This window comes from Amphibalanus amphitrite, unplaced genomic scaffold (genome assembly GCF_019059575.1).
Source record: "Amphibalanus amphitrite isolate SeventyFive unplaced genomic scaffold, NRLGWU_Aamphi_draft 000001F_arrow, whole genome shotgun sequence".
Classification (NCBI taxonomy): Eukaryota; Metazoa; Arthropoda; class Thecostraca; order Balanomorpha; family Balanidae; genus Amphibalanus; species Amphibalanus amphitrite.
In genome coordinates this window covers 1,347,510-1,372,285 of record NW_024881499.1, presented here as the reverse complement: position 1 = coordinate 1,372,285, position 24,776 = coordinate 1,347,510, and the positions used below count along the sequence as shown (strand labels likewise).

Genomic DNA, 24,776 nt, shown 5'->3' with positions numbered 1-24,776 from the left:
CAATATTTTCCCATAGGCTCTCAATGTAAAGGTCACGAGTCTGGCCTGACCTCAGGTCACAGATATGAAAATTCTGAGATATACCAATTGCACATACTGGTACCTTAACTAAAGCCTGAAGAGAAGAAACTAATCGGTCAAAAACTCTAGCTCTGGCGTGATTTCAAATTTTTCTGAGGTATGGTCACTAAACCGCCTCTGGTGACCTGACCTGAGGTCAGATCAACTCAAAATTCTTAGAAATGTTGCGTAAAAGCCTTTTGAGAAAAGTCAGAAAATTTGAGCTTCCTAGCTCAAAGCGTTTGGGAGAAATAACCAAAAACCTCAGGGGGGGGGGGGCTCCTGAGGCCCCCCGCCAGGAATAGGGTTAAAGTCACTTGGCGATGTTGTTCAACAAGGTCTTCCGTACTTACCATCTCCATGCCGAAGGTTGAGGGCTCACCTGGGTGGCCACTCCTCCACTGAGTAGACTCAGGGTGGCTCACTAGTTCACGCTGCATGCAACAACCAGGGCGGGACATCCCGCACCGAAACCTCTCCAGAGTCCAGAGCCACCCACAGGGTGGATCTGCTGCTAGATTGACCAGCATGCTGACTAAATTTGGTGACCGTTTTTCGCCAGGAAAAAATATTCAGCTGCCCTTCCCCAAAAAATTCAGCCGCCACCATGCGCTGAATTTGGCGCATGAGAAGTTACACCGGACATGCACTGACATTTTCGGCGCAATCCAGCCATAGCCATTAGTATTACGCCGCACATATTCAGTATAGCCTGTATTTTTTCGTCTGGTTGTGAACATCAATGGTGCAGTTATGATATTTTTGCAAGACAACGAGAGAGGAACAGTTGAGCTTTTATGCTAAGATAACATTTGACAACATTTGCGCTGTCATTTGTTTGGTCCAAGTTGGTATCAAGTTGTATGAAGCTGTGATGTGATTGAATGCCATGGACCAAATCGATACAGTACCCAGGCACCATAAATATCAATATTTATTTTTAAAAATTAAGGAAAATACACGGTAACTAGGAAGATGGAGATACCTGCAAAAAATACACCACGCGGAAAACTTCTCGCGCTACCAAAGATCTGACCAAAGATAATGCGTATTAATTGTCACAGCTGCGCCATCGAAAACCCTCAACATTATTACCTGCAGCACAGTTACAGACTACAAAGAGGTATTTTCAGCGTGAGAACCCTGACAAATCAGCAGAAAAAACAAAAAGATGTGTGATTCATTTGATGAAAATTCAAAATGGCGTAACATTATTATTTTTGCTGTGTAAAGGTAGAACGCCTTGGGTAAAACCACGGGCGTAGGAACGTCATGAAAAGTGGGTGGGCCACCCTGTCAAGGGGCCTCCTTTTCCAGGGGGCCTCCTATTTTCAGGGGCCTCCAACTTTTGCCTCGTCCTGCTGGCTGCTTTCAAGTATGACCTCCAAATCTAGCTTCTGAGATCGGGCAGATGTACCCAGGGGCGTAACTGCTTTTAAGCGAACAGTGCGGAAAGTCCGCACCTTTTTTAAAACTTATTCCCCCTCCGATTTTTTTTTTTTAGAATCTATTTGCCGCAAACGGCGCATGACCCCTGAAAACCCTTACACAAATGTCTTCCTCGTTTCCCAGGTGCCCCCATTAGCTTCATAGGCGCCCTCTTTGGCATATAAGCGCCCTATGTATAGCCATCAGAGACATCCCTATATGTCCCACAGTCGCCCCGTTGTCGCATACAATGTGCGCTTATCATAGGCGTCTATCTTTTATGGACACTTGAAGGCGCCTCTCTTTGCCATGCCGGCGCCCCTGTTTCTTATGAATGCACCCCCATGGCATTGATCAATTGCAGTGCAGACATCTATTGCATGTGGACGCCCGTATATGCAGGCCTCAGAGGCGCCCCTCTTTCGCATTGAGGCGCCCCTATGGGCTTCATAGGCGCCCCGCTATTGCACGTAGGTGCCCTACTGTCTCAGAACCGCTCCCCTTTGGCATGCAGACGCCCATCTTTCGTACGGAGGAGCCGCTGTGGTTCTTAGAGACGGCATGGTGCTCCCAGACGCAGATGGGGCTCTCAGAGTCGACAGTGTGGGACCTTCAGTCGCTGATGGGTGCCCGCCAGATGTGGACCCTCGGAGACGCCGGTATGGGGCCCTCAGAGATGCCGGTATGTGGCCCTGAGAGACACCGGTGTGGAGCCCTCAGATGCTTCAGTGTGAAGCCCTTACAATTGCTGGTGTGGAGCTATGAATGCGCTGGCTTAAATCCCTCAGAGGCCGGTACATGGACATTACGGCTCAGTGAGAGCTTGTGTGGTGCCTTCAGTGGCCTTGTGGAGCCGTTAGACATCAACATGGTGCTCTCAGGAGCCGGTGAGTCCTCAGAGTCACCGGTGCGGGGGCTTCAGAGCTCCGAGATACTGGTGTGGGGCCCTCAGACGTGTCGGTGTGGGTCCTTCAGATGTACCTATAGAGCCTTGAGATGCACAGGTGTGGTGGCCCACAGAGGCGCCGGTGTGGGGCCCCCAGAGCCACCGATATAGGGCCCTAAGAGACACTAGTATGACCCTCAAAGGCGCCGCTGTGTGGCGCTCATAAACACTGGTGTGGAGCCATCACAGGCGGGTGGAGCCGTTAGAGGCCGGAAAGGGCCCTTAGATGCCTACAAGGAGCCTTCAGAAGCCGGCGTGGCACCCTTATGGGGATAATCGTGTCTACTTAGGAGCCCTTGAGGTGCTCTCATGAGCTCTATGGGGCCCTACCGAGCCGAAATATGGCCACGGCCAGTTGTCGCCGCATGGCTCTTCGGACTATCATTCTCAGGGGCCTCATCTGCCCAGTTTGAATAGAAGGGCCTCTCAGACCATCAGTCTCATGGGCCTCCTCTGGCTAGTATAAATGGAAGGGCCTGTTAGACCATCAATCCTAGGGGCCTCCTCTGGTTAGTATAAATAGAAGAGCCTCTCAGACCATTAATCTCAGGGGGCTCCTGTGGACAGTATAAATAAAAGGGCCTCTCAGACCATCAGTCTCGGGGGCCTCCCTAGAAAAGTGTAAATGTGGATAGAGGGCCCGCTCAGATTCATTAGGAGTGGACCTCTCTGACTATCAGTCTCAGGGGCCTCTTGTTGCCAGTATGAATACAAGAGCCTCTCAGACCGTCGGTCTCAGGGGCCTCTTCTGACTAGTGTGGATAGAGGGCCCTCCCAGACCACCGGTTTCAGGGGCCTCCAGTGGCCAATTATATGAACAGAAGGGACTCACAGCCATCAGCCTCGGGGGCCTCTTCTGACTGGTGTGAATATGAGGGCCTCTCATACCATAAGTCTCAGGGGCCTCCTCTGCCTAGTGTGAATATAAGGGCTTCCTAGGCCATCAGTCTCAGGGGACTCTTCTGACTGGTGCCGGATTGAGGGACCTCCCACACCGAAAGTTTTGGGGGTCTCCTGTGGCCAGTATGAATAGAAGGGCCTCTCAGTCCATCAGTCTCATGGGCCTCTTCTGCCTGGTGTGATTATAAGGGCCTATCAGGTCATCAGTCTCAGATGCCTCCTCTGACTACAGTGTAGATGGATAGGCCTCCCAGACCATCAGTCTCAGGGGCCTCTTCTGATTATTGGGGATAGAGGGGCCTCCTCTGACTAGTGAGGGTAGGGGGCCTCGGCTAGAACGTCAGTGTCAGGGGCCTATTTCTGACTAGTGTGGATGGAGGGGCCTCCCAGACCACCAGTCTCAGACCTCTGACTAGTGTGGATAGAGGGGCCTCCCAGACCGGCAGTGTCAGGGGCCTCCCCAGACCAGTGTGGATATTGGGGCCTCCTCAGATCCACTAGGGCCTCTCAGGCCATCAGTCTCAGGGGCTTCGACTGACAGGTATGAACAGAGGGCCTCATTGGATCCATCACGGCCCTTTGAAGTCCGTGCGTGGGGATTCGTGGAACTTATTTTTACCGAGTTTGTTTATTCTGGGAGGTGACGACGTCCTCTCAAATCGAGACGAGGGGCCTCGAGTAAAAAGTGGGTGGGCCAAAACACATGGTTGGCCCCCCCACCTCGAAAAGTGGGTGGGCACTTGCCCACCTGGCCCCCCCTGTTCCTACGCCTATGGGTAAAACCACGGACGTATAAATAAACTGGACTGACAATCCCAATGGACCTCCTATGGAAGATAGTGAAGCCGACAAGGCGCCATTTTACGTTGCCAAAAAACCGTGCTCTGGAAGGTCATCAAGCCAATACAATTAGAATTACATCCAAACGGATGATCGGATCGAGATGCTGGTGGTACCGTTCGACGGGTAATTCCTTGAGGCAGGTGATGATGGATGTCACATGTCACCCGGTGTCACATGGCGCGTGTCACGTGCCGACAAACTTACAAAGGGCAAACACCTTTAAGCGACGCTTCAAATCAAACGAAGGGCGGCACATGTGCCAAACTCACAGGTCACATGTCCCAGTGTTCGACCACTAACATATGGTATGCTCGGCATCAGGGGGTGCGGAATGCACGCGCTAGTGGCGAAAAACATGTTTTGAGGAGGCATCCTCCGATTCCGGAAAACCTTGACCTAGGCACACCAAATTTGGCACACTGACACTACTGAACGCGCGCTTTAAGGTGCTGTACAAATAGGCGTGCTGGGGTACACGGTGCACGTGCTGTGCACGTGCAAACCTTTTGATGTTGCACTCCAGATGTCACATATGCGGGTAGAGCGGGTAGCGCTGGCAAGCTCAAAGTGCCAAATTTACACAGGCCACCCATAATGTATTCCAGCATATTTATTGAGCATATCCATCTCCTGGTGGCCCCCAAAGGTGCGCTCTGCACGTGCAAAAAAATATCCGCGCCGGGCGGTGGGGATGATTGGACACCCTATGCGGATTTATGTAAATATCTCGAAAACGGCGTTGTGTAGCGCCGCCGTTTTCGGCACACCTTTTCATACATCTTTTTCACAAATGCTGCATAACTTTCAGACCTAGGTCGCTCAAGGTTAGGTCACCAGGTTACGTCCAAGTGGCCTTACCTTAGGAAAAATTATAATGCCCGTCATAGCTACACAGACTATACAATCGGCTTAAAACGTGCAGCAATTGATAAGATCAACAGTATATACGTAGAGTACCTACCTCTACCTAGAAATTTCAATATCACTGACCTAGGGTTCTGTTTGTTTTGCGACCTCAGACCACCAGCACGGCAAATCATTTATTTTGTCAAATTCGGGCTCCTAAACTTTTTGCTACCCAGCAACGCAAATTTACGCCTCAATCGCCGGCCAGCGCAGCATAGGCATCTTTGTTATCTACATTGTTTGCGCCTGCAGTAATACTGTACCGCAATAACCATTATCTTCATCTTTCACCCATAGATGGCAGTAGCAAAGCGCCTGCATCTATGCTGTGCCGCAGTGCTCTTACAATACGAGCTGAGCAATGAGCATTGAGCAAGCAAGTGATATTGAAATCATAGGCGGCGGAACGAGGGGGGAGGGGGCACCGGGGCACCGTGCCCCTCTTTGATTTTGGCATTTTAACATAGCCCTTTCCATGCAATAGGGCGTTGCCTGGAAAGAATGGGACCAAAAGTCGGCAGTGCCCCCCTTTAATTGAAGGTGTTCCGCCGCCACTGATTGAAATTCTGAGGTAGAGGTACTCTACGTATCTACTGTTGCTCTTATCAATCGCTGCACGTTTTAAACCGATCGTTCAGTCTGTGTAGCTATGACGGGCATTATAATTTTTCTAAGGTAAGGTCACTTGGGCGTAACCTGATGACCTAACCTTGAGTGACCTAAGTCTTAAAGTTACGCAGCATGTGTGAAAAAGATGTATGAAAAGGTGTGCCAAAAACGGCGGCGCTACACAACGCCGTTTTCGAGATATTTTATCCACATAGGGTGTCCAAGCATCCCCACCGCCCGGCGCAGATAATTTTTTGCACGTGCAGAGCGCACCTTTGGAGGCCACCAGGAGATGGATATGCTCAATAACTATGCTGGAATGCATTCTGGGTGGCCTGTGTAAATTTGGCACTTTGAGCTTGCCAGCGCTACCCGCCCTACCCGCATATGTGACACCTGGAGTGCAACATCAAAAGGTTTGCACGTGCACAGCACGTGCACCGTGTACCCCAGCACGCCTATTTGTACAGCACCTTAAAGCGCGTGTTCAGTAGTGTCAGTGTGCCAAATTTGGTGTGCCTAGGTCAAGGTTTTCCGGAATCGGAGGATGCCTCCTCAAAACATGTTTTTCGCCACTAGCGCGTGCATTCCACGCCCCATGATGCCGAGCATACCATATGTTAGTGGTCGAACACTGGGACATGTGACCTGTGAGTTTGGCACCTGTGCCGCCCTTCGTTTGATTTGAAGCGTCGCTTAAAGGTGTTTGCCCTTTGTAAGTTTGTCGGCACGTGGCACGCGCCATGTGACACCGGATGACATGTGACATCCATCATCACCTGCCTCAAGGAATTACCCGTCGAACGGTACCACCAGCATCTCGATCCGATCATCCCTTTGGACGCAGTTCTAATTGTATTGGCTCGATGACCTTCCAGAGCACGGTTTTTTGGCAACGTAAAATGGCGCCTTGTCGGCTTCACCTGAATGGAGGTGGTTGCGGGTCCAGTTTATTTATACGTCCGTGGGTAAAACCGGTAAAACAGCTTGACGATGTGTTTCAAAGTGCAGCCAATAGATGGCGCTGGTAGTAAACGCCTGCAGGCATACTGTGCCGCAAAGCAAGATACGCCGCAGAGCGTCTGGAAGAGCAGAGCTAAAATAGGTACCGTAAACCGGGGTGAGTTGATATGGGGTGGTGAGTTGATATAAACTGCTCGAAAAATGTTAAAATGTGTGCTGCTCATCCATTTGTAAACCAATTTTCAGTTTTATTTTTCTGTGAAGTGAAGCAACCAATAAGTGATGCATATAGCTGAGAAAGGCATGCATGTGGTGCAGTGCCTTCTTAACACATTACTTTTATCAAAGTCCTTTTTTTCTTCTGATTTTGAAACTAAGGAAAAGTCCCCACCCTACAGCAAAGACGGTGGATATTCATGGAACAACATGCACTGGGAAAGAAACTACCATCAATTTACTGCTGATCCCAGGTAGTTTTGGGTTTCACCTACTACAACGCTTTTTTATAATTTTAAGAAAAGTGACAGGTGGTGAGTTGATATGCCATCAGGTGGTGAGTTGATATGCATGATAAAATCTGATACCAGGCTGGTATGCATGCAAATTAGCATGAAATATGGGTCTGCAGGTAAGACAAAGTCAATTAGACCAACTCTTCTCCTTTTCTTTCCCCACATCATTCCATCAACCCCCAAAAGCTTTAGTTTTTTTTTTTTTTGAATGCTTGAGACGAGGACTGTTAGTATCTCTGATGTTAGTTGTCGGACTTTCGTCCCCGTCTTGATTTGAGATGCTAGTTTCACAACGTTTCGTCCAGTAACTTCTCCGGCCACAGTCGAATCTGCCTCGATAGTGGAGTGGTTAGAACCGTGGACCATCACCGGGGAAACCCGAGCTCGATTCCCGCTGACCACAGGAGCTTTCGAACTGTCTGACACGTACGGCGCAACGCCACCAACATCCAGGTCCTTCTGAGGGTCAAAGAACACCTGACGAGTGACGACGGCCGGAGAGTAACTGGCGTAAACGTTGTGAAACAACATCTCAACTCAAGACGGGGACGAAGGTCCGACAACTAACATCAGTGACCCCAAAGCTTTTTTCTGTGGACATACCCAACATGCAAAAGGCACAGCACAACTCCCTGTCAAGTCTCAAGATGGCTCCCTACAAGCTACAAAGGAACACTATAGAACACCTATATACATACAGATTTAAAAAAATTGTTATAATTATTCGTAGTTTGGAAAATGACAGAACTGTCATTTATGTATGGCTAACAGCGCGGGAATTCTGATCTCTTGAAACTGATTAGTTTTCCTGCCTGGCAGTTGCCAACGGAGAATGAGTGACAAAATGAAATGGAACAAACAATATAAAGAAATTGACTGGTGTTTTAGCCCTTGCCCGTATTAGTGTTTTGCCAGCGTTTAACTTATGGGGGGGGGGGGGGGGTCCGTTGGAATCCCATCGTCGTTTGGCCCCTGGTGGAGCTAGAGCTTCGCGGAAAAAAATGAGCGTGTTGCCCGAGACGCGAGGAAGCCGATGATAACCAGCTTTAAGGTCCTAGGTCATTGGTTAACCTTCCAGGCCAGGTCAATTACCCAGAAGTCGGGAATATAGGGGGTTATTTGAAGTTCGTAAAGCGAGTTTATTATTTTTTGGCTGTTGCTGATCACGAATGTCATGTTAGTTTTGATCACAGATGTCTTCGTACATTTAGGCCAGGTCAGGTCAGGTCAGGTCAACCAGTAGGTGTCCTGCCGGCTATCCATAGGGAGTGTCAAGTGTCAACTATCACTGACGGTGTCGTAACATGTTACGAAGGCACTAAAACTACTTCGTAAATGATCAAATGCATGTTAAATTCGAAATCGGCCCGAAAAAAACTACCCTAGAAACATGTAAAACTCCAAAAAGTGAATCGAGGTCACCAAAGGTCAATGACCTGACCTGACCTTCAGGTGACCTTGACAGTTCACACCCACAATACTGCGTGGGACCAACATCATTTACATGTTTGGACGTTACAATCACAAGAAGACTGGAAATGCGCGGATAATGTGAGCCGACTACGCCAAATCGCGATTCCGGCCAAGCATGGTCTCGAGAATCAGGTCACAAGTCAAAAACCATTTGAGTCAGGGTCATGAAATCTTTAGAACATGTGTAAAATTGATAAACTCGAGAGGTACTGAAAGTTTCGTCGCGATCGGCCGCTTTTTGCGCGAGTTATGTGCGAAAAGCCGAGGTGGTCCGTTCGCCCGCCCGCGGTCCGTTCGCCCGAGGTGGTCCGTTTGCGAGGGTTAATTTTGGCTTTTGATGCCGAATTCTGTTTTATGTCGCTTATTTCACCTTATAAAATACAGTCCGAATTAGATTCGCTTCACTTTACTTCATTAATATTTTGTTGACTACCAGTCAACAAAAGCTCAGAAGTATATGTTCTTTCATTTCAATCCATTATCTCTGTCAGAGGCATATCAACCTTGACCCGCAACTGACAATGTGTTTTAACTACAAGAAAATACACTTGTAATTCCAAAATATATTGCCAGTTTTGATACCGTTGGCTTGAGGACACGTGACTAGCCAAGTTCAGAATGTTCTAAGTAAAACTAAGTATCATAAAGCGAAAAAATGATGCTGCTAAAATCGAGTCATTTTGTTAGCGCTGTTTTGGACATGATTGCGTTTTCATGAATGTGAGGTCTGCTGCCAAACTACTACCATTTTTCTGATGGTTTCTTTCAGGATGTGTTCTCTCATCCTTTTTTTAAACACTGGCATTTTATCAACTCACCTCTGAGCTTCTTTAGCCGAGAAATTTTGAAAAATCCAAAACCATATCAACTCACCACCCCCCAGGGGGTGAGTTGATATGAACTTTGGCGTTTTAAAAAAGGGGCTTAATATATAAATTTTTTATTCATTTTTGCTGATTGCCTCTCCAAGGCATGTGCCATGAAACTGGCACAAAAAGAATTCCGTAAATGAATGTGGCTTTTAAAGAAATCTAGAAAAACCTCAAAATCCATATCAACTCACCCCGGTTTACGGTACTTACGAATTATGATGGACACGTAAGAGTTTTAGGGAAAAGTAAAGAAAAACAAAGACTCAAGAGCCGAGAACTCCGTATGGGTTGAGCCTGCGGTGAATTCTGGCCGTGACCGCGGAACCCCGTGTGAACTGTGAGAGCATTAGCGTCGCCACGGGGGGGGGGGGCAAGCGGGGCAGCTTGCCCCCCCCCCCCAACCTCGGACCGGGCACCCCTGAGATCGATACAAATCCGATGAGATTTAGGGGTCGGGAAAAAATACGGGTACCTTTCTGAGAATGCCTGTGAGGTCAGACTCCGTTCGAGCGTGCAATTCAAACCAGAGTCGGAGTCGCAGTCGCCAAAATTTTCTAGACTCCGACTCCAGACTCGGAAATGTCAATGCTGTGATTCATTCCCTGTTCCTAGTTGGTTCTTCATTACATTTTATAGCTGATTTTCATAAGTTTTGGAGTGCTGACACATAATTTTCGTTCAAAAAATGACACAAAATCTTCGGGACCTTTCTCAATTCTCGTCAAATGTCTGCGACAGGCTCAAGTACTGTTCACACGCAGACAGTTACACAGTCACACAGACAGTCACACAGACAATCACACAGACAGTCGCACAGACAGTCACACAGCCAGTCACACAGACAGTCACACAGCAGGACCTCGGCTAAGGAATTTCGACTGGGGAGATGGGGACAAACCCGACTCCAGAATGTCAGATACCTACCACCTAACATACACCGTATAAGCGGACCTTTACACCACGCGTATTATATATATATATATATATATATATATATATATATATATATATATATATATATATATATATATATATATATATATATATATATATATATATATATATATATATATATATATATATATATATGCATGTTTATGCATGTTTGTGTAAAAATGACAGCATAACTGAGAATGTCTGAGAATGTCTGAGAATGTCTGAGAATGTCAGCATAACTGAGAATGTCATAACTGTATGTCTGAAGATGTTAATGGTGATATTAACGAAACGTTACCCGGCAATATAGGCACAATTTTACATGAATTTGAAACAGATGGCAAGAAGATCGTACGAAGTTTAGAGAACTTGGCAAAAAAGCAAACAAACGCCCGTTATGCTGTCATTTTTACACAAACATGCATCAATGAGAACCTGCTGCCCAAATTTACACACATATATATATATATATATATATATATATATATATATATATATATATATATATATATATATATATATATATATATATATATATATATATATATATATATATATATATATATATATCAGGGTTGGCATTTTTGCCGGCAAAAACTAGTTTATGCCATTTGCCGGTTTAAACCGGTTTCAACCGGCAAAAAGTGGCAAAAACTGGCAAAAACTAAAATCTATCATGATGCTATGCCTAGACATGCATTTGAACAGGAAACATTTTAAAGAGGATTCAGTGAAAGCTTTATGCTTTCAAACAGAAGTCAGATATTGACCATTGCAGTGTTTAATACCTCAGAAGCATTTTCATGGGCTTTCCATAAGTAACCAGTAAGACGCCTTTTGGGGGTGACAAATGAGCCAGTGCAAGGGCGAGTCCTGCACATGCAGAAGTGCGAAAGAGTATCAGCTGCCACTGATATGTGCACGGCACCCTACTTACCGGTTCCTAACGGTGCCAGTACCAAATTTGAGCGCAATCGAGGCAGCCGTTCTCGAGAACTGTAAGCGTCGCCCCTCTTGTGCGCATGTGGAAAGTGGAGGTGTTCCAAATTTGAGAGCAATCGGCCCAGCCATTCTCGTGTTCTGCTCGGAAGCGTCCCTTGCACGTGTGCACGTGCATTAGCATCCCAACCGTGATACATGGAAATGCATTGTGTGCAAGGCATTGTGTGATGGACGTCTACCAACATGCAGTCATTTTAAGCAGAGGTTAACTAATTTGGCAAACTTCATCATGTTTAGTGCCCCTCTATAACTTCTAGAAATGCATTTGTGCATTTCAAATCAATTGGAAACTAGAAAAGTTGTAGTTTCGGCCTCCTGAGTTTTAGCCAGTTTTTGCCAGTTTCTGCCACCGGGGTTTCTGCCAGCCGGTTAAAACCGGTTAAAACCACTGGCAGAAACCAGTTTTTGCCACCCCTGCCAACCCTGATATATATATATATATATATATATATATATATATATATATATATATATATATATATATATATATATATATATATATATATATATATTAGGGTGGCACTTAATTTCGACTTTTTTAATTTCGACCGGGACGGGTAGCCATATTGTTCTACCCCACGAAAAAATGATCTGTATGAAATTTTATCAAAAAATATTTATATTTAGAGGTAGCTCAATGGGGTCATACTTGGTACATATTGAGAAAACGTATATTGTGAACGGGGATTCAGATTTGTGTGTCGCGCCATTCCAAGCATTGTCATATTTGAGCTGTAACACGTTTAAATGAATGATAGATGCCTTCCTATTTGTTTCATAACCACAGTGTTTCTCGCCGCAAACGCGCTGTGACGCAATGCGTGATTCAACCAATGGCCGTTCAGCGTAGCTTACTTTGTTCGGTGACGGTGGCCCGCTGCTAGGCGTGCAACTTCAGCTCTTCTCTCGTATTACGATGGTTAGGAAGGGTCACGAGACTGCTGGCACTTACCGGGGTTACATAAGCAAATAAATGCCTATCAGGAATGGTTTTTCTTCGCTGAGTATTGTGATCCGTTTGTAATACGCATTTACTCTGCTCATGTATCCCAGGTTACTGATGCGCAGGGGGACACTGCCAGTGTACGGCCACAGGGCAGGTCTCCGTGTCTTCATGATGTCAGGGAGAAGACGTGCACGTGAAAAAGATAAGTTGTGTTTTGCTAAGCCATTTCAGAACATTTTTCGCTAGCCAGGCTCAAATTGTCAGGCCGCAGCAAACGCTGTTCTAGAATCCCTCGATGAGTGAGAGTTGAAGGATTGAGTGAAAGCGCTCACTTTTGACACAAGTGCATCGAACACCGGCCTCAATGCAGGAGCCTGCACGATCATCAAGCAGCGGCTCGAGCAGGACTTGCTCCATCTGACTTGCCACGACATTTACGAGTTTGTTCTATAAAGACATTTTCAGCCTGCCTCGGCCCGTCCAGCGGCCCGGACGTTGTTTTGTTTAAGCGCTTCCATAAAAAGTGGGCGGCTAGATGGAACGAAGCCATAAACCTTCCAAAACTGTGACATGTCCCACCTCCACAACCCGCGTGATGCTCTTGCACAGTTCGGTCGTATATCCTTGACCACCAGCACTCACGCGACAACCGTGAGATTCTGGAGCTGGCCATCACTGTCCTCGGTGGTGCTCCGAAACGAGGTATGAAGATCGCTCGCCCCGATATGCTCCTTGTGTGCTGGTTGACCAATGTCATTTACGCTATGAAGTTTTACCTCTTCCGAGCACAATCCCGGCTCACTACGTCTAAAAAGAAGAGCCTCCAGCAAATCGTGACCTTTGTGGTAACAACGTAGTTTTCGGCTCGATTCAATGCACCGCTTCTGGCGTCTGCACCAGCGCAAGATCTCGACCTCCTCAAGTCCCTTCTGGAGTACGAATTGGTGTCCGTACTGGTGTCCAAGGCGACAGCCATTGCCTTCAGCCGTCACCTCTGGTATCTAAATGAGAGGCTGGTCGCCCTCAACTTCTAATGAAGGAGACTACGATTGCTGCTACTAAACGTGAGATGGCTGCATCGTTACGAGAGGAGGAGAGGGCCGAGTGCCCCTCCCCCCCCCCGTCGAGCCCACGTTGAACTTACTATAGCTTCAGTCTCTAGCAAGTCCACGGCAGACTTGGTCATATCACAACTGGCTTCACCAGCTTCTTCAGCATCCTCGGTATGGACACCGACTTCCTCTTGAAGGAGCTGATTCTTTGGGAGGTCAAGCCATTCTACAACGCCGCGATGCGCTACATGAGGTCTCTTCACGCCTCTACGACTTCGCGGAACGAGGCATTTTGTTGATGGCCAGGAAATCGATCTAACCCCCACGAAGGATAAAGACTAACAGCAGCTCCTCTTGTAGGTCGTCGAGGAGGAAAGAAGCAAGCATTCTGACATACGCCAGGCGATTGTACCTTCTAAGTAGGCAAGACTAGCCGAAGAATAACGTGTACAAGTGTTGGCTGATTACGGATGATACCGCTTTCTCTTTTCATGGAGTTATGCAGTAAGTTATGCATACCTTCAAAAGAATTATGTACCTCATATGTACCTATATATCTGAGCTTTAGGTGCTGAAACGTTTCGGTAAAGTCTTGGCAACGTCCAATGTCATTGTGAACATCAGAAATACACGTGGAAATTAAAATTTCGGCAAGGTTGTGTTTTTCACAAAAAAGTGAACTTTGACCTGGTTGAGCTACCTCTAAATAAACATATTTTCCAAAAATATTTTACACGCAACGTTTTCTCGGGTGGTAGAACAGATTGGCTGCCCGTCCCGTTGAAAATTCTCAAAACGAAATTTTAGCCCCGTTTTAGTGCCACCCTAATATATATATATATATATATATATATATATATATATATATATATATATATATATATATATATATATATATATATATATATATATATATATATATATATATATATATATATATATATATATATATATATATATATATATATATATATATATATATATATATATATATATATATATATATATATATATATATATATATATATATATATATATATATATATATATATATATATATATATATATATATATATATATATATATATATATATATATATATATATATATATATATATATATATATATATATATATATATATATATATATATATATATATATATATATATATATATATATATATATATATATATATACCGCATATATATAGTTCAACCGCAGCCGTAGTGCGAAAATCCCTGCCAACCTTACCCCACGGCGGAGCTCGGTTGCAATTTGTAAATACGCTCGCCGCGCACCGCCGACAGTCAGCTGACGCGGCCGGCGGCGCGTCTCAAGGTCACTGGAGGTCAGCCGGGCCGCGGGCCGCGGGCCGCCGGGGTGGCCGTGACGTCACAGCCAGCGAGCGCTGAGCGCCGGAACACCCACTGTTGGTTTATCACCTCCTAACCATGAATGTATGAATAACTTCCCCCGCTGCTCACCATCTGTGTCTAGTAGCGTAATCCGAGACCCCAGCTCCGTGGCCAGGTAGCTGATGGTGTCGGCAGCCACCCCCTGGAGAGATACCGACAGACCACTCCCGTACCGTCCCGGCCACCTCGGCTCCGTCACCTCCAGCCCTGTCGGACAGAGCTGTGTTGGCTGACAGCAGTCGGACGGAGCTGCTGCCGGGTCGGGAGGCGGCTGACACTGTGGTGTCAAACCCTGACACAAACGACACTGACCAAGCCAGGGTCGAGCCTCACTGTTGGACAGTAGGTAATTGAACATTGTGCACAATGTATGCACTACGCTTATACCTACATGCGTCAGTTAACCCTCGCCCGCACATGCCACTTTCCCATCCTAGAACGCACATGGGGGGGGGGGGGTTGCCACCCCCGCGCCATTTCGTTCCTGTTGGAGATAGAGCTTAGCGGTAAAAACCAAAAAGATTCTTTGGGAAGAGACGAATCCAATGATACTCAGTTTTACCTTCTCAGGTCAGTCAATGACCTTCCAGGTAATGTCAAACTAAAAAATGTTGCTGTTTTGGGTCACCGTTGGATAAGTGCGCTGCTTATCATATACCGATGACGATGCTGTTTTCTGGTGCCAAGCCAGCTAGAACCTCTTTGTCACACTACCCGACCAGATTTTTGCTGATGAGGTCATTTCAGGTCAAGTTAGGTCAAGGCAGTTATACGTGTTGTGTGAGTCTGTGTGTATACTGATTACTGATGTTTTTGTGATGTTTTCACTGATTGTTTTTGTGTCCATATTACATAAAATCATGATCTGAGAAGCTTTTACCAAAAATCCAGTAAAAAAAATCACAAAAAGTAAATTCAGCTTGCCTAAAACGCAATTATCTTAGATGACCTAGGTTGACCTTGACCCTGACCTTGACACCTGTACATCGTCGAACAACATGCTCCATGATAGGTGGGAGGTAAGACTGGCAAAAAAGGCCGAAATCAAGGTGTCAAAAGCTCACAAGGCCCATGGCAAACGCAAGATGCTGAGAATTGGCCATTTTGGTCATGACATGACCTGAAAAACAAGGTCATATCTCCGAAACCAAAAATCACAGAAACTTTAAATTTTCAGTGGACATCAAGAAAGGATAGAGGAGCAGCTATACCAGAAATCAGCCTTCTAGCTCTAAAAATGTTGAGTGCAGAGCAGAAAGACTACCTGGTGGGGTGGCACCCCCCCCCCCCATGTGCGGGCAAGGGTTAACCCGCGCCCCGTTAGGCTCTGCCGAGCAAAGCGCACAGTTGGGTGGGGGGCAATTTGGCCCCACCCCTAAGATCTCGAGAACCACGCAATCTAGCGACAAGCGGCAAACGGTGTTGGATAGCCCTATCAGGGAACTACCTTATGACCCAATTTTATTGACCTAGGTCAAACCGATGACGTCACAGGTCAGGTCAAAGGTCGAATTTTCACCGTTTACAGGCATTTCAAGAAATGCGTTCTAAAATCAAGTAAAATGCATTTCATTGAAAATAATCGATGGGGAAATGTTCTTCAAACACATATTTTGCTATTTGAGGTCACTGATACCAGGTCAGGTCACAGAGGTCAGGTCACTGGGGGTCACAATATGAAAGTGTCGTGTAATATATGTTTTATGGTCCATTTTACATGACAAATGCGTTTATGTGGGTCAGGCAGCCTTTGGGCCGTGTTAGTTCACGTTTTGGTCAAGGTCAGGTCAAATTAGGTCAAATTTCAAAGTTGACATTTTTGCATAACATGGGTATCGATTTGATGCGGCTCGTTACGGGGAGTTCAATGGTGGTCTTTGTTTTGCCCTACGTGGTCTAGATTCGCTAAAAATTGAGTTCAAAAATTTGACGTCATCATTTTTGAACAGTTTTTTCGCTATAACTTGGCCAAAAAACGTGATGTCGATCTGGAATTTGGTATGTATATAGAATAGCGCAGGGACTATCACATATATTCCGTTTTTTTCGCAATTCGGATTTTTTTGTTTTTCTAAAAAAAATCTATTTTTTGAATTTTTGGGGGTCAAAAACCCAAAATTTTAAAAATTCGAGATAACAGTTTTGTAGCGCCGCTTGTTGTCTACTAGACCATATGAAGCACTTTGAAATTGCTTGGTAACTGTAGATTTGGTGAGCGTTTCAGGATTGCTTGTTTTTTGCTCATTTTTGCTCGAACATGACCTCAGTTTGACCTCAATAACTCCTGACCTAAGGTGACCTTAGACTTGTAATTTGGTGTGAAGGTGTCAAATTGATGCCCGGGAAGGTACTGAAAATTTGGCGTTTTCTTGCTATTCAGGAAAAAAAACACAGGGAGGGGGGGGGGGCAAAATTGCCCCCCCCCCCCCAACGGGGCGAGGGTTAATTAATACAGTTCAGTACATACAGGTCATACAGGTTCAGTACATACAGGTCATATTCGTTTGAAAGGGTATTAAGTAGGTAGGTACAATACAGTGGTTAACCTTCGCCCCAGTGCAGTGGGGGGGGGGGGGGGGGCATATGTTACCACCCTGTCGCGTTTTTTGCGTGCTTTTGGTACATCAATTTTGGACAATGTGTGAAATTTTTGACCCCAGGTCATGTCAGGTCAGGTCACCAGGTCAAGTTAACTGACCAAGCCTAAAAAAAAGTTTGCAATCATGTCCAGCCTGCAGTGTTAGTCAGAAAGGTTTCAAACTTGGTGGGTTGCATGCTGTTATGGGCGCCTACAACTTTTATATCTCGGATTTTTTATATCCGTGACCTAAGGTCAGGTCAGTGGCATGACCTTTCCATTACAAGTCAATGGAGAAAAATGAAAATGCCTCTAGATCCGTCTGTACGCATGGGAACAGTCCAAATATTTCAGAATCACAATTATTTGGACCACCCGTGATGACCTAGGTGTCATTTTTGCTGATAGCCTCTAGAAAGGTCATCCGAGGTCATTAGAGGCTACAAACAGATTTTTGCCAATAACTCGCGATTGGAAAAAGATAGAACGCTGGGGATGGTTTCATTGTGTTTGTCTTGTTGAGACGCATCGACTGATATGCAACATGACCTTTTCCGGTCAGGTCATGACCTTGACCTGAGGTCAAATTTTCATGTTGACCTTTCAAGGTCAAATTATAGTTCATTTGACGCGTCTCGGCGAGGGGAACACGATTCTGGCAATAGAAATGTGGCTTTTTGTAGTCGAAAGTTATTGTCGAAAAACACTTTTCGTAAAAACAGCTATTTTTGGAGTTTTTGCCCTCTGGAGGCTAAACCGTTGACCTGAGGTCAATTTTGATTTTGATCTTATCAAAAGAAGAGTTCAAAAGCTATCGATTGCTCTTCCCTGCGTTATTCTAGCTACCATAGTTCCTGAGATAGCGGCATGTTTTCTGAAAAATATAATGACAATTGGCAAATTTTGACCTTTGATGACCTCTGGTGACCCCAATATTGCTCTAAGGTGAAACATGACTGAAATACTTTCAAACGTACGCATTGAGAGCTATCGACTGCTTTTTACCGCGTCTTTCTAGCCCTCTTAATTTTTGAGTTAGAGGTGGGTGGTAACATATGCCCCCCCCCCCCTCACTAGGGCGAAGTTGGCTGAGACCGCCACTGGGGCGCGGGTTAATGTTTGTGTAGCCTGTAGGCATGGCATACTTATGTCCGCTGAACGGTTATCACTGAAACTGTTACTTATGTACTATGTAAGAACCTACCACCACTCAGAAGTAATAGTACGTGTTTCCTCGGCTACCTACTTCTCACCTGCAACGTATAGCGTCCTAAGTGACGTCGGCAGCAGCCGCAGCCACCGCCCCGTTCCGAAAAACGGGACTCTGACGGTCAGCTCCTCCAAGCGGGGAAGACTCTGCAGGAGCGCCGTCAGCTGATTCTCGCCAAGGGCTGACGGAGCGTCGAACGTCGTCATGGTTGCAAGGCCGAGCGCCTCCTCAAGGGTTTTGAATACACTGGCGACCGATGGCTGGGGCTCCGTCTGTACCGTGACGTCATTGACTGCCGATGGCTGGGGCTCCGTCTGTACTATGACGTCATGAAACGCTTTTGTAATTTTACTGAAAAGACAAGAAAAAGTGCATAAATCAAAATGCAAAAGAAGTTCACAACTTTAGTTGGCTCTTTTGATGATACGATATGCATTTACATATCGTCGTCAGCAATAGTATGTTGCCAACTCTATTCGGTTGAATAAAAGCGTCCAGAGTTGATTTCATACGAATCTGAACGATTTGATACGACCGATTAGATTTTGTGACACGATTGCTGATGAAGACATGTAAATACGTGCGGGATATGGTGCCCCGAACTGGCCAACTTTATGCAGATTGCAGGACGTCTGTCGAAAACTGGAACAATACGATCGAGACTAAACGGCTGACTTGCAAAAGATGGTACGAATTCAAGACATGTTTCTTTGATTGGGCGGAAAATTCAATTACAAGTTACTCGACCTTCAAAGACCTAGTGGTGGTTTATTTCTTACACCTTCTACAAAGAAAGTTTACTTATCACCATGACAGCTCTCCGAACTCTCTCAGCCCCCACAGCCACCCCTGCTGCCTCCCAGTCTCACCCCTGGGGACGGCCGGATGGCGCCGCTCGCCGGCGGACCTCCTGCCGCAGCTCCTCCACCACGGTCTGGCGAGTGGTCCGCTCCTCGATAACTGCCTGCTCCAGGCGGACCACCGCACCGTGAAGTGCGGCGTTCTCCCCCTTGAGCTTCTTCGTGTCCGAATTGTCCTTCGCCACTACCTCACTCAGAATGGTCACCTTTTCACGAAGGGGGGCCACCACTCCACGAAGGGCGGACATCTCTTCACGAAGGGCAGCCACCACTTCACGAAGGGCGGACACCTCCCGGCGAAGGGCGACCAGATCTTCACGCACATCTTTCATCTCCATCTGTAATGCAGAATTACAGTTTTTTTTACGTTTCTACTAATCATAAAAAGGTGACATAGTACGTAGTGTTGCGTCGTACGCATTACGACATGTGCAGCGTAGTGTCTTATCACGTCACAAAACGACATGTCATTACGCATTACGACATGTTTTGTCATGCAACCCGTATTGTTGTATACCAGGCAGGCAAGCTTGGCAGGCAGGCAAACAGGTCTTAGGTAACCAATATAGAAATTTACTATCGTTACTAGTGTTTTGCAAAAAAAAAAAGCGATATAATCCCGCGCCCCAGTGGCGGTCTCAGCCAACTTCGCGCTAGTGGGTGGGGGGGGGGGTGGGGGCATATGTTACCACCCACCTCTAACTCAAAAACTAAGAGGGCTAGAAAGACGCGGTAAAAAGCAGTCGATAGCTCTCAATGCGTACGTTTGAAAGTATTTCCGTCATTTTTCATCTTAGAGCAATATTGTGGTCACCAGAGGTCATCAAAGGTCAAAATTTGTCAAATGTCATTATATTTTTAGAAAACATGCCCTTATCTCAGGAACTATGGTAGCTAGAAAAACGCACGGAACAGCAATCGATAGCTTTTGAACTCTTCTTTTGATAAGATCAAAATCAAAATTGACCTCAGGTCAACGGTTTAGCCTCCAGAGGGCAAAAACTCCAAAAATAGCTGTTTTTACGAAAAGTGTTTTTCGACAATAACTTTCGACTACAAAAAGCCACGACATTTCTATTGCCAGAATCGTGTTCCCCTCGCCGAGACGCGTCAAATGAACTATAATTTGACCTTGAAAGGTCAACATGAAAATTTGACCTCAGGTCAAGGTCATGACCTGACCGGAAAAGGTCATGTTGCATATCAGTCGATGCGTCTCAACAAGACAAACACAATGAAACCATCCCCAGCGTTCTATCTTTTTCCAATCGCGAGTTATTGGCAAAAATCTGTTTGTAGCCTCTAATGACCTCGGATGACCTTTCTAGAGGCTATCAGCAAAAATGACACCTAGGTCATCACGGGTGGTCCAAATAATTGTGATTCTGAAATATTTGGACTGTTCCCATGCGTACAGACGGATCTAGAGGCATTTTCATTTTTCTCCATTGACTTGTAATGGAAAGGTCACGCCACTGACCTGACCTCAGGTCACGGATATAAAAAATCCGAGATATACAAATTGTAGGCGCCCATAACAGCATGCAATCCACTAAGTTAAAAACCTTTCTTACAAACACTGCAGTCTGCAGGCTGGACATGATTGCAAACTTTTTTAGGCTTGGTCAGTTAACTTGACCTGGTGACCTGACCTGACATGAACTGGGGTCAAAAATTTCACACATTGTCCAAAATTGATGTACCAAAAGTTACCCTAAGCACGCGCCGCGGTTTTTTATTTACACGCAAAAAAACGCGACAGGGTGGTAACATATGCCCCTCCCCCCCCCCCCCCCCCCCCACTAGGGCGAAGGATAAAGAAACGTTTATCAGTACGAATGTTTACCCTTGGCCAGGCCTTTTTCATAACGCAGACGGCGAGGGGAGAGGGTCTGGCACGACCGCTGGCGATTGGCTCCTAATGCAATTAGAAACACCAGATGTATAGGGAAGGTGAACTCATACGACATCTCGTCCCTGTGGCCTGTTCAAATTTAGTGACTGATACAGTCACACAGTCACACAGCAGTTACACAGACAGTTACACAGCAGTCACACAGACAGTCACACAGACAGTCACACAGACCATCACACAGATAGTCACACGGAGTAACACAGACAGTCACACAGACAGTCACACAGTCACACAGTCACACAGACAGTCACACATACAATCACACATACAGTCACACAGACAGTCACACAGACAGTCACACACACAGACAGTCACACAGACAGTCACACAGACAGTCACACAGACAGTCACACAGTCACACAACAGTACTGACACAGTCACACATTCACACAGACAGTCACACAGTCACACTGGCAATCACACAGTCACACAGACAGTCACACAGACAGTCACACAGACAGTCACACAGACAGTCACACAGACAGCCACACAGTCACACAGACAGTCACACAGACAGTTACACAGACAGTCACACAGACAGTTACACATACAGTCACACAGACAGTCACACAGACAGTCACACAGGCAGTCACACAGACAGTCACACAGACAGTCATGCAGACAGTCACACAGACAGCCACACAGACAGTCACACAGTCACACAGCAGTTACAGTCACACAGACAGTCACACAGCAGTTACACAGACAGTTGCACAGACAGTCACAAAGACAGTCATACAGACAGTCACACAGACAGTCACACAGACAGTCACATAGACAGTCACACAACAGTACTGAGTACTGAGTACTGACACAGTCACACAGTCACACAGACACACACACAGACAGTCACACACACAGTCACACACACAGTCACACACACAGTCACACACACAGTCACACAGAAAGTCACACATACAGTCACACAACAGTACTGACACAGTCACACAGTCACACAGACAGTCACACACACAGTCACACAGACAATCACACAGTCGCACAGACAGTCACACAGACAGTTACACAGACAGTCACACACACAGTCACACAGACAGTCACACAGACAGTCACACAGACAGTCACACAAACAGTCACAAAGACAGACACACAGACAGTCACACAGTCACACAGCAGTTACACAGACAGTCGCACAGACAGTCACACAGTCACAAAGACAGTCACACAGACAGTCACACAACAGTACTGACACAGTCACACAGACAGTCACACAGACAGCCACACACACAGTCACACAGACAGCCACACACACAGTCACACAGTCACACAGACAGTCACACAGACAGTCACACAGACAGTCACACAGACAGTCACACAGCCAGTCACACAGCAGGACTGACACAGTCACACAGACAGTCACACAGCAGGACTGACACAGTCACACAGACAGTCACACAGACAGTCGTGTCGCAGGGCTCATGGGCTTGCTTTTCACACAGGCTCCTAAGGAGCTCTACTGAGCTCTAAGAAGCTTTCAGAGGAGAGGGTCCAAACCGGCCTCTAAGAGTCCCACTGGTGGCCATGTTCTCTGAGGGCCCATACAGGGATATTTGAGGATCTTATACATACGTAGACCTCTGAAGGGACACACGGATCTTTGAGGATGCCTTCGAAAATTTCTGAGAACCTTAACTGGCCTCTGATAGCTCAGCCGAACTTTTGAGGCGACAGGCTTGGCTAACCTCAAGCCGGCATCTGAGGGGTCACAACTCATGTGTCCCTCTGAGGGCCGCAACACATGTTTATGTCCCTACGTAGCGTCCTTAAGGATTCGACACAGACCCCGATGGTTCACACTGTTATCTGAGGGCTCCAAGCTCACCCTGGGCCTAGTCGCTTAGCGCTCGTCACCCACACTGACTTCTGAGGGCCCCACCTTGGGCTCAGAAAGCCCTAAAGCACCACATGCACGTAAATGTTTGGGGTGACCCACGCCGATCTCCGGGATCCTAAGCAGGCTTCTGAGAGTCCAAACTGACCGTGAGTGGCCTGAAATGGCTTGGAAGTACCAAGCCTATCTTTAAGGGATCCCTTGCCGCTATGCCGTGGGTAACTTTTGGTTCTGTTAAACATTTTTTGTTCGCGTTTGCAGCGCTTCCCTTCGCACGAAAAACGAGAGCTCACACTCGAGTGAACAAAAAAAAAAACACTTCCCGTCACGGGAGCAAAGATGAAATTACTTCAGATTCACACTTGCGACATTCACTCTCCGCCGAATGCCCAACTTAGGGTGCGTTCGGAGAGCGCGGAATATTCCCCGTCATCGTGAAAATTCCCTGTGGGAGAGGGACATTCCATCCATACCGCCAATTTCAAGGATCGCCGCTACTGCGCCAAGTTGAGTTCGTGGGATTTTGTTTGGGTTATTTGGGTTATTTGGTTATTTAGAACGCTACATCTATGGCAAAATGTAATTAGAATGAAGCCCTTGAAGAAAGAACAACTAAGAAAAATTACAATTATTTTCAAAAAGTCCTATCTGTACTGTGCCCCAACGGTCATGTGACCTCCAAAGGTCATCGAGGTCACCTGAGGTCACCATATTCGAAACGGCTGATGAAATCGCATACGCTGAATCGACTGGTGGTATTTTCGTCACGATCGGCCCAGTAGTTCCTGAGTTATAGAATGGCTGCAATAGGTGCAAAAACGTTAAGTTGACCTTTTGAGGTCACCGAGGTCACCTGAGGTCACCATATTCGAAACGGCTGATGAAATCGCATACGCTGATTCGACTGGTGGTGTTTTCGTCGCGATCGGCCCAGTAGTTCCTGAGTTAAAGAATGGCTGCAATAGGCGTCAATGCCGAGTTGACCTCTTGAGGTCACCGAGGTCACCTGGGGTCACGAGCTTCGAAACGGCTGATAAAATCGTACCTCCTGATTCGAATGGTGTTTCGTTCGTTCTGATCGGTCCAGTAGTTCCTGAGTTATAGAATGGCTGCAAGGATGGCGGTCGAATAGTGTTGTCCTTGAGTTAGTAGCTACGGTCGGCGGCAGCCGACCCCAGGGTATATAGAACGCCGACCCGGCCGACACGAGGGCCGAGAACAACCTATAAAAATTGTCGTACACGGCCTATGTTTAAACCCAAACATCGCAAATAAGTCCTAATTCCGATTTTTGGCTCAAAGTGAATCCCTATTAGCCACTAGCACACAGCGTGACAGCGGTCACAAAATCGGTCTCAAGAAATTCAGTACCAGACAGGTCTTGAATTGGGCCCTGATCGCGACATAACCCTATATACTCTGACATAACCTGCAATCATAACCATAAGACCTTGTCCCTATCAATGGATCGGCAAACAACATACCTCCTCGGAATAAAAC

At 46.4% G+C, this 24,776-nt stretch overlaps 1 protein-coding gene across 1 annotated transcript in view; it reads right to left on the bottom strand.

The window, feature by feature from the left end:
• The window catches only part of LOC122384698, a 29,651-nt gene extending 6,042 nt beyond the window's left edge, over positions 1 to 23,609 (bottom strand). The window contains exons 1-4 of the mRNA XM_043372393.1: positions 23,600 to 23,609; positions 19,522 to 19,850; positions 18,696 to 19,003; positions 14,934 to 15,071 (exon numbers count right to left, since the gene is read on the bottom strand). Coding sequence (XP_043228328.1) covers positions 14,934 to 15,071; positions 18,696 to 19,003; positions 19,522 to 19,850 — 775 coding nt within the window. The 5' untranslated portion in view covers positions 23,600 to 23,609. The remainder of the gene's footprint in view (positions 1 to 14,933; positions 15,072 to 18,695; positions 19,004 to 19,521; positions 19,851 to 23,599) is intronic.
• Positions 23,610 to 24,776: the final 1,167 nt, after the last annotated feature.